Source organism: Nerophis lumbriciformis, linkage group LG32, assembly GCF_033978685.3.
Source record: "Nerophis lumbriciformis linkage group LG32, RoL_Nlum_v2.1, whole genome shotgun sequence".
NCBI lineage: Eukaryota > Metazoa > Chordata > Actinopteri > Syngnathiformes > Syngnathidae > Nerophis > Nerophis lumbriciformis.
This window is the reverse complement of record NC_084579.2, coordinates 3,848,892-3,862,668: the sequence shown is the minus strand read 5'-3', so window position 1 is coordinate 3,862,668 and position 13,777 is coordinate 3,848,892. Positions and strand designations below refer to the sequence as shown.

The 13,777-nt window shown below is 40.9% G+C and overlaps 1 protein-coding gene across 2 annotated transcripts in view; it reads right to left on the bottom strand.

Annotated features, from left to right (window-relative positions):
• pi4kaa (phosphatidylinositol 4-kinase, catalytic, alpha a) overlaps positions 1 to 13,777 on the bottom strand; it is an 82,433-nt gene that overhangs the window by 36,057 nt on the left and 32,599 nt on the right. The window contains exons 24-35 of one of the 2 annotated variants that reach the window (XM_061927345.2): positions 12,372 to 12,496; positions 12,211 to 12,292; positions 12,062 to 12,145; positions 11,906 to 11,995; positions 11,715 to 11,834; positions 6,048 to 6,140; positions 5,811 to 5,967; positions 5,609 to 5,736; positions 5,385 to 5,543; positions 5,154 to 5,305; positions 2,487 to 2,594; positions 2,127 to 2,347 (exon numbers count right to left, since the gene is read on the bottom strand). In XM_061927345.2, coding sequence (XP_061783329.1) covers positions 2,127 to 2,347; positions 2,487 to 2,594; positions 5,154 to 5,305; positions 5,385 to 5,543; positions 5,609 to 5,736; positions 5,811 to 5,967; positions 6,048 to 6,140; positions 11,715 to 11,834; positions 11,906 to 11,995; positions 12,062 to 12,145; positions 12,211 to 12,292; positions 12,372 to 12,496 — 1,519 coding nt within the window. The remainder of the gene's footprint in view (positions 1 to 2,126; positions 2,348 to 2,486; positions 2,595 to 5,153; positions 5,306 to 5,384; positions 5,544 to 5,608; positions 5,737 to 5,810; positions 5,968 to 6,047; positions 6,141 to 11,714; positions 11,835 to 11,905; positions 11,996 to 12,061; positions 12,146 to 12,210; positions 12,293 to 12,371; positions 12,497 to 13,777) is intronic. The other variant, XM_061927346.2, reaches the window with a different exon arrangement.

The window sequence follows — 13,777 nt, the reverse complement described above, 5'->3', positions numbered from 1 at the left end:
GCATGAATGTGCGTGATGATGGAGATGATGTCGGCATCTCGGGATGAGCCGACCCAAGCAGGGTGTAAAGCACACATACAAGCACATACCTGCCAACTTTTGAAATCAGAAAAACCTAGTAGCCAGGGTCCAAGGGCCGCAGGCCCCGGTAGGTCCAGGACAAAGTCCTGGTGGACGGTTCAGGGCTTCGCCCCCCGACGCAAAATGATTATTAGCATTCAGACAGGTTAAAATGTTGCTAAAACCATCACTTTTCTATCAGTCACAGTGACTTTTCAAAACAAAAATATTACAGCAAAAATCATATGGGTTGATTGACATGTTTATTCTGTAAGCTAACTTCAATAGTTTGAAATTATTTTGACAGTTAATGCCAGTTATCCTGTCAACCTTTCACAAGACTTCAATTTGTTAATTGAAAGTATAAACAGTATAAACACTTTTTACAGTAAACAAATGGTAAAACAGTACTAAACAATTCCATAAAAAAAAAAAATTGGTGTCATTATTAACTTTCTGTCCAAGCTTGTATAATCTACTGCCTTGTTCAATTGTAAAAAATATTCTGTGCCTAAAATTCACATTTCTATCACAATTATCATACTGTAAACATGGTAAGCTAACTTCATTAAAATTAATAGTCCTGTCAATAGCATGGAATTACAATTCAAATGTAGTTTTTTTGTAAGCCTTTCAAAAGAATTCAAAATATGAAAAATGAATGAAAATTAATTTAAGCCATCAGACACTTGAAAAGTGGCACATCACATCTCTAATGTAATCATTTTAACTTTTCAACAGAAATAGCACTGCAAAAATATTAAGGACATACTTCTGTATTTTGGTAGTTATGCTGTCAACATTTAACAAGATTTCTTCAACTTGGACTTGAAAGCATAAATAGTATAAACACTTTTAACAGTATAACAGTACTAAACAATTCCAATAGATAACATTGGTGTCATTACCTTTTTGTGGCTAAAATCCAAATTTATTCTATCAGATTGACTGCAAAAATGATACGGTAACTTTATGATAAGTTTACTTGAAGTGGCATAAAACACTGAAAGTGATTGTTCCTATAACCCCTTTGTTTTGAATGTTTTATGCCACTTCAAGTTGTCAAAGACGTGCTGTGAAATACAGCCGACAGGATTGCGCACCAAACACGAAGCAAGGCCAAAGCGCATGCATGGTGCAGGAGAACAAAGGACTTCTTTCATTTAAGGTTTGTGATAAACCATCAAACTCATTCGTTAAAAGGACTCTATAGCAATATAAAGTGAGTTTTTCTGGACATTATCATGCAAGAAAAGTTTATTTTTGGGACCGCGATCACCGCGTAATGATTTTTAAAGGTTGCATTACAAACATTTAACTGTCCCATGTGATCAGCCAGTGCGATTGGAAGTCCATGCTCAATTATTGCCTCCGTAAATAAAACTTCGGCATTTATCACATCCAAAGAATCTGTTTGGGCGACGAAAAACGTTGAAAGTTTTCCACTTGTATCGCTAGCAACGGCATTAGACTTGTGTTTTTTTGTCCCAACGTGGTCTTTTACATCGCTAATTCCTCCGTGTCCGATCGAAAAATCTTGTCTGCACAAGGTGCAATTCGCGTAATTTTCACCCTTTTTTTTTTTAAATTAATGAAAAACCGTATTTTTTATCACTGCAACCGTAACCCGGAATAGGTTGATGAAAACCGTACTAATTACGGGAAAACCGGAGTAGTTGGCAGGTATGCAAGCAGTCTGATGTGTGTGACAATGAGGTCTCACTCGGGGTCGTCGGGAATGATGAGAGGGTTTTCCGAGGGGGGGGGGGGTTCAATCGCTACCTTGCAAATTGATCAGTTGAGGCAAAAGGGCCTGACGGGTGGGCTGACATGATGAGGAATAATGCATCTCAACGCTGGTGACAAATTTGTGCTTTCTTCCTCGTGGCTGCTGGACTTTGAAACATTGTTTACAGAATAAAGGGAAAGGAGAACCTAAGCGCTGTGTTATTGTACTGTAAACTGTATATCTGTATATCTGTAAATCTATGAGCAGCACGGTGAGGTTTGAATAAAGCAACAAATTTGCCAGGCGTACAAGCCTGCTCCCGCCGCGTTAGGCTTACTTAAGATCGATATTGGAGAGGTGCTGGACACGATAAGCGATCCAAATATCCCGGCTGAGAGGGTGCTCGGAGTCGAGGTGGTACCAAGCTCACCGGGGGGGACCAGGTGGCACGCTGCCAAGTACTTCTTGTCCGACAGGATGCTGGCGTAGAAGCGGATCATGATGCTGATGTCCTCGCGCAGACGCTTGTCACCTTGGGTGGGGAATTTTGGAGACACGCTGCAGACGGCGCCGCAGACAGGAATGAATGGTGAGTTCTCCTCTTTATTGTGGAGATATTTGTGTGGTGGCTGATAAAACATGACTGACTGAAATTGTGTGTGTGTGTGTGTGTGTGTGTGTGTGTGTGTGTGTGTACCTGAAGTAATCAAAGGCTGTGGAGTAGATCTTCTCTCTGAGCACGTTCCTTATAGTGGCGTTGATGATGACATCAGAGTGGAGAAGAGCGAGACCTAGCGTCAGCAGCCTGCATTTGTAAAAAAAACAACAAAAAAACAACAACCGTTCATCAGAAAACGTCTGGTGGTTTTGGGTGAATGTAGGGCTGGGCGATATGAACGAAAACGTATATCTCGATATATATATATACACAGGTAAAAGCCAGTAAATTAGAATATTTTGAAAAACTTGATTTATTTCAGTAATTGCATTCAAAAGGTGTAACTTGTACATTATATTTATTCATTGCACACAGACTGATGCATTCAAATGTTTATTTCATTTAATTTTGATGATTTGAAGTGGCAACAAATGAAAATCCAAAATTCCGTGTGTCACAAAATTAGAATATTACTTAAGGCTAATACAAAAAAGGGATTTGTAGAAATGTTGGCCAACTGAAAAGTATGAAAATGAAAAATATGAGCATGTACAATACTCAATACTTGGTTGGAGCTCCTTTTGCCTCAATTACTGCGTTAATGCGGCGTGGCATGGAGTCGATGAGTTTCTGGCACTGCTCAGGTGTTATGAGAGCCCAGGTTGCTCTGATAGTGGCCTTCAACTCTTCTGCGTTTTTGGGTCTGGCATTCTGCATCTTCCTTTTCACAATACCCCACAGATTTTCTATGGGGCTAAGGTCAGGGGAGTTGGCGGGCCAATTTAGAACAGAAATACCATGGTCCGTAAACCAGGCACGGGTAGATTTTGCGCTGTGTGCAGGCGCCAAGTCCTGTTGGAACTTGAAATCTCCATCTCCATAGAGCAGGTCAGCAGCAGGAAGCATGAAGTGCTCTAAAACTTGCTGGTAGACGGCTGCGTTGACCCTGGATCTCAGGAAACAGAGTGGACCGACACCAGCAGATGACATGGCACCCCAAACCATCACCCAACCATGCAAATTTTGCATTTCCTTTGGAAATCGAGGTCCCAGAGTCTGGAGGAAGACAGGAGAGGCACAGGATCCACGTTGCCTGAAGTCTAGTGTAAAGTTTCCACAATCAGTGATGGTTTGGGGTGCCATGTCATCTGCTGGTGTCGGTCCACTCTGTTTCCTGAGATCCAGGGTCAACGCAGCCGTCTACCAGCAAGTTTTAGAGCACTTCATGCTTCCTGCTGCTGACCTGCTCTATGGAGATGAAGATTTCAAGTTCCAACAGGACTTGGCGCCTGCACACAGCGCCAAATCTACCCGTGCCTGGTTTACGGACCATGGTATTTCTGTTCTAAATTGGCCCGCCAACTCCCCTGACCTTAGCCCCATAGAAAATCTGTGGGGTATTGAGAAAAGGAAGATGCAGAATGCCAGACCCAAAAACGCAGAAGAGTTGAAGGCCACTATCAGAGCAACCTGGGCTCTCATAACACCTGAGCAGTGCCAGAAACTCATCGACTCCATGCCACGCCGCATTAACGCAGTAATTGAGGCAAAAGGAGCTCCAACCAAGTATTGAGTATTGTACATGCTCATATTTTTCATTTTCATACTTTTCAGTTGGCCAACATTTCTAAAAATCCCTTTTTTGTATTAGCCTTAAGTAATATTCTAATTTTGTGACACACGGAATTTTGGATTTTCATTTGTTGCCACTTCAAATCATCAAAATTAAATGAAATAAACATTTGAATGCATCAGTCTGTGTGCAATGAATAAATATAATGTACAAGTTACACCTTTTGAATGCAATTACTGAAATAAATCAAGTTTTTCAAAATATTCTAATTTACTGGCTTTTACCTGTATATATATATATATATATATATATATATATATATATATATATATATATATATATATATATATATATATATATATATATATATATATGTATGTGTGGGGAAAAAAATCACAAGACTATTTCATCTCTACAGGCCTGTTTCATGAGGGGGGGTACCCTCAATCTCCTGACGATTGAGGGTACCCCCCCTCATGAAACAGGCCTGTAGAGATGAAATAGTCTTGTGATTTTTTTTTCCCACACATACATATATTGCGCTCTACTACGGTATCGAGCACTATTTTTTGGATAACCTTATTAAGACATATATATATATATATATATATATATATATATATATATATATATATGTGAAATACTTGACTTGGTGAATTCTAGCTGTAAATATACTTCTCCCCTTTTAGCCACGCCCCCGTCCCACCCCGACCACGCCCACCCCCACTCCCTCCCCCCACCTCCCGAAATCGGAGGTCTCAAGGTTGGCAAGTATGGCTACATGGGTCTAAAAAACTAAGCTGCGGAAATCTCTATTTGTTTAAAAAGTAAATGTAGTTAAGCTACGTCGCGAATATTTGCTTGTGTGTTGTTGTTGTGCGTCAGTGCAGTGGGCGGGAGAGAGCAAGTGCGTCTTGGAAGGAGGAAGGGGCGGAGTTTAGTAGCCCATGGAGTGTTGAGAGGGAGTGGGAAGCGGGGGAGGACAAGGAACACAAGTAAGCGGCGTTTGGTCATTTTAACGTGAAATAAACTATATATCGATATTAAAATATTTTCTTAATTCATATCTTGTTTAAAAATATATCGATATATCTTACAAACTCGGTATATCGCCCAGCCCGAGGTGAACGTACCTGAAACGAGATCCGATGGCGGCGACGTGGCGATTGAAGCTACTCTTGGCCCCGCCCACGTTGAGGGACAGCGAGCGCTGTAGCAAACTGCAAAAGATCTCTACCTGGTCTGCGCTGGAGTACTTGGCGATCTCAAACCTCTGCACCAGAAACTGGACAGAAAGCAGCAGTCGTGTGAGGCGGCCTGGCGGTCAGGTCGCACTCTTGAGAGATAAGAAACTCGTGACTGACCTCGATCCAGATGTGGTGAGGGGTGACGTCCGGAGGGCAGGGGATGGGCTGACTCTCTTCAGACGCCGCCAGGGGGTCCGCCTCTTGGTGGGCGTCAGAAAACAAGCCCATTTTGAGCTCCACTGTCATCTGCCACGCTCCCGCCATCTCCCGCATGAACTGAACAGACAGTGTGAAGTATCAGGCACCAGCACCAGGACGGGACTCACGGATGAAGTTTTTACCGGCACTTCCATGCCAGCGCGTGCGGCCAGCAGCCATTCCCAGCAGGCGATGGCCGTCTCCATGCCGTGCTCCGTGAACATCTTGAGAGGCGACCAGCAGAGGTGGTGCAGCAGCTGGGGGTCGCACTCTGCGCACACAGTCGTCATTGGCACGCACCAAGGCAAGAGCACTTGGGAATCGTCGTCTCAGCGTGTGCGGTACCTTTAGTGCTGATGAGCAATGCGGCCAGTTTGAACATGGCCTCGGTGAAGCCCTCGGCCTGGGCCGAGTCCAAAGCCTCTCCCATCTGCTTGATCATCAGCCGGACCAAGTCCGACTGCCCCCGCACCGCCTGGGCAAAGTGGATCATGCCTGACACCTACAGACAGGAATATAAGGAACAAGCCTGCAGTGTTAGGACCCTCTGAACATTGACTGTGACAAATGATGGCTGCTGACCTCTCCAGCATATCTGTTCCTCAAGTTGAGGGAGGCCATGAAGTTGGAGTAGTCCTTCTTCACGCAGGTGGGCCTCTCGGTCAACTGAGTGGACTGCAGGGAATCACATTTTAAAACTGAAATAATAATATTCCCGGGCAAAAGTACAACTTGAAAGAAAACTACTCTAAAAGGCATGTGGGACGAGCATGGGCCGCTCAACCAGTTTGGCATGGATTTCACATTTCAGTTCATGTTCAAGGGACCCCAAACACAAAAGAAAAGAGAGGATGGAGCCCTTTGAGGAACTCGGGGGGTATTAAATTGAACTGTACAAAGCTCTCCTCTGCAGCATTTATGCTTAAGTGTAAAATAGTGACGTAAAGGTAAAAACTATGACCGCGTTAAAACCTCTGATCGTTAGTAACACCATTTTAAATCCAAATGATCAAAAAACCCTACTTGATAACTACTTTGATAAACTCAGACTAACTGCTGACAGCTCCATAGCTTACATGAAAACAAGAGACATTAATGTATTTTCCCATTAAGAAATGGCACTCCCCAATCTAAATTTATACAAACATTACTAAGCTATTGAATTATGTATGTTGAACCTACAAGCTGTGCTTTTTTAGAAGGGAGTTGTTATGTTTCTGTTGCTCGCCTTCATTCCTTATTATTTTGTCCCTGCTGTTGCTTCTCCTCCTCAGTGCTTTCCCTTCTCGGCAGGGGATGGCCTAATTGGACACACCGGGTCCTAATTTGACACTGGGCTATCTAAGCAGGTCACTGATAGCTTGTTCTCACTGGTGTATCGCTTCCTATGCCGCCCACAACTCATCTAGCTTCTAACGCGGGTCAGTTTTGTTTTTGTTTTTACTCTTAGAGAACATTACTAATGGTATCGAGAAAAACAAATTTGTTTTAGGAATTTTTATTGACCTGCAAGAGGCTTTCGATACCATTGACCACCAGATTTTGGTAAACAAACTGGAAAACTATGGCATAAGGGGAGTGGCAGGGAAATGGCTGAAGAGCTACTTGAATGAGAGACAGCAGATTGTTCAGATCGACCAACATCAATCTACACTCATGAACATAACCTGTGGAGTCCCCCAGGGGTCGATACTGGGACCCACACTATTTATAATGTATATCAATGAAATATGTAAAGTATCAACACTGCTGAAGTTCATCCTCTTTGCTGACGACACAACCATTACATGTGCAGGTGACGACATGAAGCAACTTCTGGCCTCTGTAACTGAGGAGATGATCAAGTTAAAAACTTGGTTTAATACCAACAAATTGTCTCTGAATTTAAAGAAGACCAAAATCATGCTCTTTAGCAATCGCAAAAGTGAACTACCCATCAGGATTGTTATTGATGATACACCAATAGAATATGTTCAACAAAATTCATTCTTAGGAGTGGTAATAGATGAAAATATATCATGGAAGCCTCATATAAATTACCTGAGGACAAAAGTTGTTAAATGTGTTGGAATGATGAGGAGATCATGTCATTTATTGAACACCAATGCTCTGCTTTTATTGTATCATTCATTTATTATGTCATATCTAAACTATTGTGTTGAAGTCTGGGGAAATTGTTATAAATCCCATCTACAGCCTTTAGTCACTCTGCAGAAAAAGGCCATTAGGATTGTGTCCAATGTTCACTACTTACATCGTTCGAATCCACTATTCATGGAGTTAAAGCAACTTAAACTGCACGATGTGATCAATTTTAAAACTGCTCAAATTATGTTTAGGGCATCCCAAAACTCTCTACCATCCAATATACAAAACCTATTCCAGGATAGAGATGCTCACCATAGTTACAGTCTAAGAGGAAACAACAAATTACATTTGCCTAAATTTAGAACAACTTTAAAATCAATGTGCATTTCAGTGCGTGGAGTCAGTCTGTGGAACAACTTAGGGGACGAGTTAAAAACCTGTTCTAACATGATTACATTTAAAAGACTGTTTAAAAAAGAAGTATTGAAGAAGTACGAGGAGGAAAGAGAGTGATGCCCTCAGCACAGAGCGATGGGAGAGAGGTGTTTGGTCAGAGAGTGTTTGGGCCCGTGTGTGTGTATGTGTGTAAGTGTAAGTGTGTGTGTGTGTGTGTGTGTGTGTGTGTGTGTGTGTGTGCGTGTGTGTTTTGTCTCGTCTTGTCTTGTTTTATAGTAACAGTGGTACTATTGTATTGTTAGTGTACAGGAGCTTTTCTTGTTTTTGTTTGTATAGTATTGTTCTTGTATTATATTGTTTATGTTAAATGTGGAATGAGTGAGGGGTTGGGATATTATAAGCATCTGCTTCATCCAACCCCTTTTCAAGCCTTGCATAAATGTCCCTGCCAAAATGTTTTTTAAAAAAAAGTGTGTGTTGTTGTACTGTGCAGGTTTGAAATAAATAATTCAATCAAAAAAAAAAAAATCTCTAACCTCCATTTTTTGTTCTTCTCTCTACAGGTTGAGCGTTTTTCTTCTTTTGACTGAACATTCCCAGTGTGTCCTGGCCATTCCCTCGCCGATCGCCGCAAGCCAAATTTTATGGTGTGCATTTTTGCCCCATCACCTTTCGTTTGGATTATTATCATTATTAAAGTACTAAACTTGTTGCTGCATCGTTGGAATATAAACAAAAAAAAAATATTTTGACATTTAAGGCAGACAATAGGTGTATGATTTATGCAAATATGATGTAATGCAGGGTTGCCTACACTTTTTCTGCAGGCGAGCTACTTTTCAATTGACCAAGTGAAGGGGATCTACCTCATTCATATATATAATTCATATTGATTAATTTATGAAAGAGATGTTTTTGTTAACAAGTTAAAGGTGTTTAATGATAATACAAGCATGTTTAACACATAGTGTCATGTCTGTGTAATCATGTTTTGTTTTAAGTCATGTTTTGTTTAGTTATAGGACTCTTTAGTTTCTGTCTTTTCACTCCCTTGTCTTGTTTCCATGATTACGCCATTAGTTTCACCTGTTCCACGTTTGTACTCATTGTGCACTCTTGTTTGTCACCATAGCAACCATTAGTTTTCACCTGTCACGTCACGCACCTGTTTCACGTTTTGAGTCACGCACCTGTTTTCGTTAATCATGTCCGTAGTATTTAAGTTCATTCTTTTCAGTTTGTCGTTCTGACGACCTCACCACATTTATGCTCTGTCCATGCCTGGCACTTCTTCCCATGTCCATTCTTCATGCAACTATTTTTGTCCAAGCCAAGTAAGTTTTTGTTCCATGTTTATAGTCTTTTTGTTTTTCATAGTTTGTTCTCCGCCACTGTGCGTGCTTTTCATTTGTACTTTTTTTGCTATAGTCTTTTGGTTTCATAGTTTATTCTCCGCCACTGTGCGCGCTTTCATTTATTCCTTTTTTTTTAATAATAATGAATAAATCATGTACCTTCATTCCCGTCTCGCCCGAGCCAACTTTCCGTTGCATCCCGGAAAAGCTAACACCCAAGACCAAGTCATGACATATAGATTCCTTTCTTTCATGTAGACAAGAACATAAGTTGGTGTATGACCTGATTGTGATGACTTGCATTGATTGGAATCAGGCAGTAGTGATGACGACGTCCACATTTTCAAATGGAGGAGAAAAAAAGTCCTCTTTTCTGTCCAATACCACATGAAAGTGGTTGCTTTTTGCCATCTTATTTGTCCAGCTTCCTTTTTATATACTTAACAAGAAATACATTGGCGGCAAACTCCGTAGCTTGCTAGCTTGTGCAAGCCAGCTTTCTGAGACTCTTATTTTATTAGCTCAGGCAGGTAGAAGCAGCGCTTTTATTGTGAAGGTAGGAACTGTGCAGTCGTTCTTTAGAGTTTTGACTGCAGGTACGGCGCGAGAGTCTGTTGAAATAAAAAGTGTTTCTCGCCTTCCTGTCGGCCATTTTTTCTTAATAATGATCTGGTAGCAGCCAGAATCATCTCAGAAGACCCTCGGGTGCCATGGATGTCAATCAAGTGACATCTTGGTGAAGATTGATGATCGCTCATTTTTAGGTCTATTTTTTTAATGCCTGGCTGGCGATCGACTGACACACCCTCCGCCATCGATCGGTAGCTCGCGATCGGCGTAATGTGCACCCCTGATTTAATGGATAGGAATGTCTGGTGCTGGATGTCAATAAAAATGTAATTAAAAAAAGAAACACAAAACATGCAAAATAGTGGCTTTTGTAAAAATGTGTACGTATATTTAAGCAGAGGTGGGTAGAGTAGCCAGAAATTGTACTCAAGTAAGAGTACTGTTACTTTAGAGATTTATTACTCAAGTAAAAGTAAGGAGTAGTCACCCAAATATTTACTTGAGTAAAAGTAAAAAGTATGTTGTGAAAAAACTACTCAAGTACTGAGTAACTGATGAGTAACATACACACACATATCATATACATACATACATATATATATATATATACACATGCACACATATATATATACACACACACATATACACACACATATATATATATATATATATATATATACATATATATATATATATATATATACACATGTATATATATATATATATATATATATATATACATATATATATATATATACATTGATATATACAGTATATAATTTATAGTTATTTATTTTGCCGTTTTTGTTTACATGTTAAAGGTGTTTTAATGAATATACATGCATGTTTAACACATATAGATTCCTTTCTTTCATGAAGACAAGAATATAAGTTGGTGTATTACCTGATTCTGATGACTTGCATTGATTGGAATCAGACAGTAGTGCTGATAACGGCCACGTTTTCAAATGGAGGAGAAAAAAAGTTCCTCTTTTCTGTCTAATACCACATGAAAGTGGTTGGTTTTTGGCATCTAATTTGTCCAGCTTCCATATTCGTTTTTATACACTTTACAAGAAATACATTGGCGGCAAACTCCGTAGCTTGCTAGCTTGTTTGCGCTGGCTTTCGGAGACTCTTATTTTGAAAGCGCATGCGCGATGGAGCGGCACTTTTATTGTGAAGACAGGAACTGTGTAGTCAGTCTTTAGGCTTTTGACGGGATGTACGGTTGAAATAAAAAATTGTCTTTTTTCCTTCACAATTTTGATTGATTGATTGGAACTTTTATTAGTAGATTGCACAGTACATATTCCGTACAATTGACCACTAAATGGTAACACCCCAATAAGTTTTTCAACTTGTTTAAGCCAGGTCATGTGACCCTCTGTTTGATTGGTCCAACGTCACCAGTGACTGCATCTGATTGGTGAAACGCAGGCACTATGAAGGTCTGTCTGACAGACCAAAACAAACAAAGCGTGCATTAACAGATCGATAAAAATTAGTAGCGAGTAGCGAGCTGAATGTAGATAAAAGTAGCGGAGTAAAAGTAGCGTTTCTTCTCTATAAATATACTCAAGTACAAGTAAAAGTATGTTGCATTAAAACTACTCTTAGAAGTACAATTTATCCCAAAAGTTACTCAAGTAGATGTAACGGAGTAAATGTAGCGCGTTACTACCCACCTCAGTATTTAAGTGATTTAAAAAACAACAACTTGGTCAAAAGATGGCCGTGATAATGATAACCTTGATCATTTTGGTCACAATAACCGTGAAATAAAATGTTCATATTGTTACATCACGAGTGTAGAATTGGAGAAAAGCAAAGCACTTACCCCCAGCGTGGTGCTCTGTCGGTTGTAGCCGGCAAAGTGCAAGATGCTCTCTGTGGCCATGGCCAGGCCCGTGTGCTGCGAGAGACCCGACACCCAGTTCTGGTGTTTGTTCAGATACTCCTGAAAAAGACAATAAACAAGTGAGTGACAGAATAAAACGTGAACATCTGATCGTGAGTCCATGTTCTTACCTGGAGGTGGGATTTGGTTACGGACGGAGCCCATTTCATGGCCTCCTTGAGGATTTCTCCACAGCGAGCGGCAAAGTCCTTCACTATGCTCTGCAATAACAAGTAAACATTAGGGGGCGGAGCGATGACTGAGCAAAAAGATGACGAGAAGCTCACCTCTCTGGCTTCGTAGGTATCAGGGACTGTTATCCTGTAAGGAGTGTCGGGAATGTCGTAGTAAGGTTGGTCTTTGTGGATGTCCTGCGGCATGGACAGGAATGTGAGTGCGATGCATCTTTTCATTGTCCTCAGAGGGCATCACTTACTGCGCTGAGCGAGAGCGACAGCGTCTGCAGGATGTCCAACATGGTCTTCAGCACGCGGCCGCTCCACAGCAAGTGAGGGAAGCTGACGACGTAGCGAGAAGGTTTGTTAGCACAGGGGGAGAGGCAAGTTCACAAAGAAGTCAGTGAGATGATATTCTCACGTTTCTGCCAAGCCAGACAAATATTTATCAGCCACTCTGCGGATCCTCTTGTGGATGTGATTGAAGTTGACCAACAGGAACTGAGCGTGGCGTTCCAGCTCCTCCTCGTGGGCTTTGGTTTTTGCCTTTAATGGTGACATTTTTAAACATCAGTGCAGAAGACATACCTGCGCAACTGCAATTTTGGGGAATTTTGTAAGAAAATAACATGTTTTTCTTATGCATTCTAAGATATGGCCAGCACGTGGTGGCTAACAATGCAGCTACTGGGAACACAATTCTGCCCTCTAAAAACACTTCAAAAACCCCGCCAACAATACTCCATTTACATTTCATGATCTGAATATTAACCAGGTATTAGCAATATTGTTATTATAAGTGCTAACGCAGACACACTATTTTTAGCGGCGCCGTGATCACAGAGAGCTTTATTGACATTGAGCAGGTGAGCTGCTGCATTGCCTCTGAGCTGGTGAAAGTTAATTCACAAATCATGCCTCTCACCTGGATAGTAGAAAGTTGTGGAAATTTCATGAGGATTAAGATTAAATCTTCATATAAACAGGAAGATATGAGCATCCCATTAATCAGCAAGTGAGGGCAGACATTGTACAGTAAGTGTTTTATTATGTTCGTAGTTTGTATATCTTGTTCAGCACTTAGCAACACTGCTGCATGAGTAGAAGTGTTGGTTGTTGGAGTGAAAAACGAATGTTGTGAGGCGTCTGTGAAATTAATACACCGCCGTATGCTTGATATGAGCAAAAACGTCAATATGCATACCTGCCAACTACTCCGGTTTTCCCGTAATTAGTACGGTTTTCATCAACCTATTCCGGGTTACGGTTGCAGTGATAAAAAATAAGTTTTTTCATTAATTAAATTTTATTTTATTTTTTTAAGTTTTATTCACGAAATCGCGTAACAACAATGACAATCGACACTGCTTCCCGTAACTTCCTATCGAGCAATTCCGAATGCCATGCGCGAGGCTATTTATAGCACCGCTGCCAAGCACGAGGCACCTGTTGCCCATTGTTTCCAAACGAGCGAACGATCATGGAATCAGCCGGAGAAAAATCGCAAACGAGTCTTAAACCGAAAAGAAAACTGCAGTCATTCCGTGAAGAATATTCAAAAGCCTATCCGGGAATAATTATCCGTTCCAAAAAGGGTGAAAACTACGCGAATTGCACCTTGTGCAGACAAGATTTTTCGATCGGACACGGAGGAATTAGCGATGTAAAAGACCACGTTGGGACAAAAAAACACAAGTCTAATGCCGTTGCTAGCGATACAAGTGGAAAACTTTCAACGTTTTTCGTCGCCCAAACAGATTCTTTGGATGTGATAAATGCCGAAGTTTTATTTACGGAGGCAATAATTGAGCAAACAAAAAGGTAATG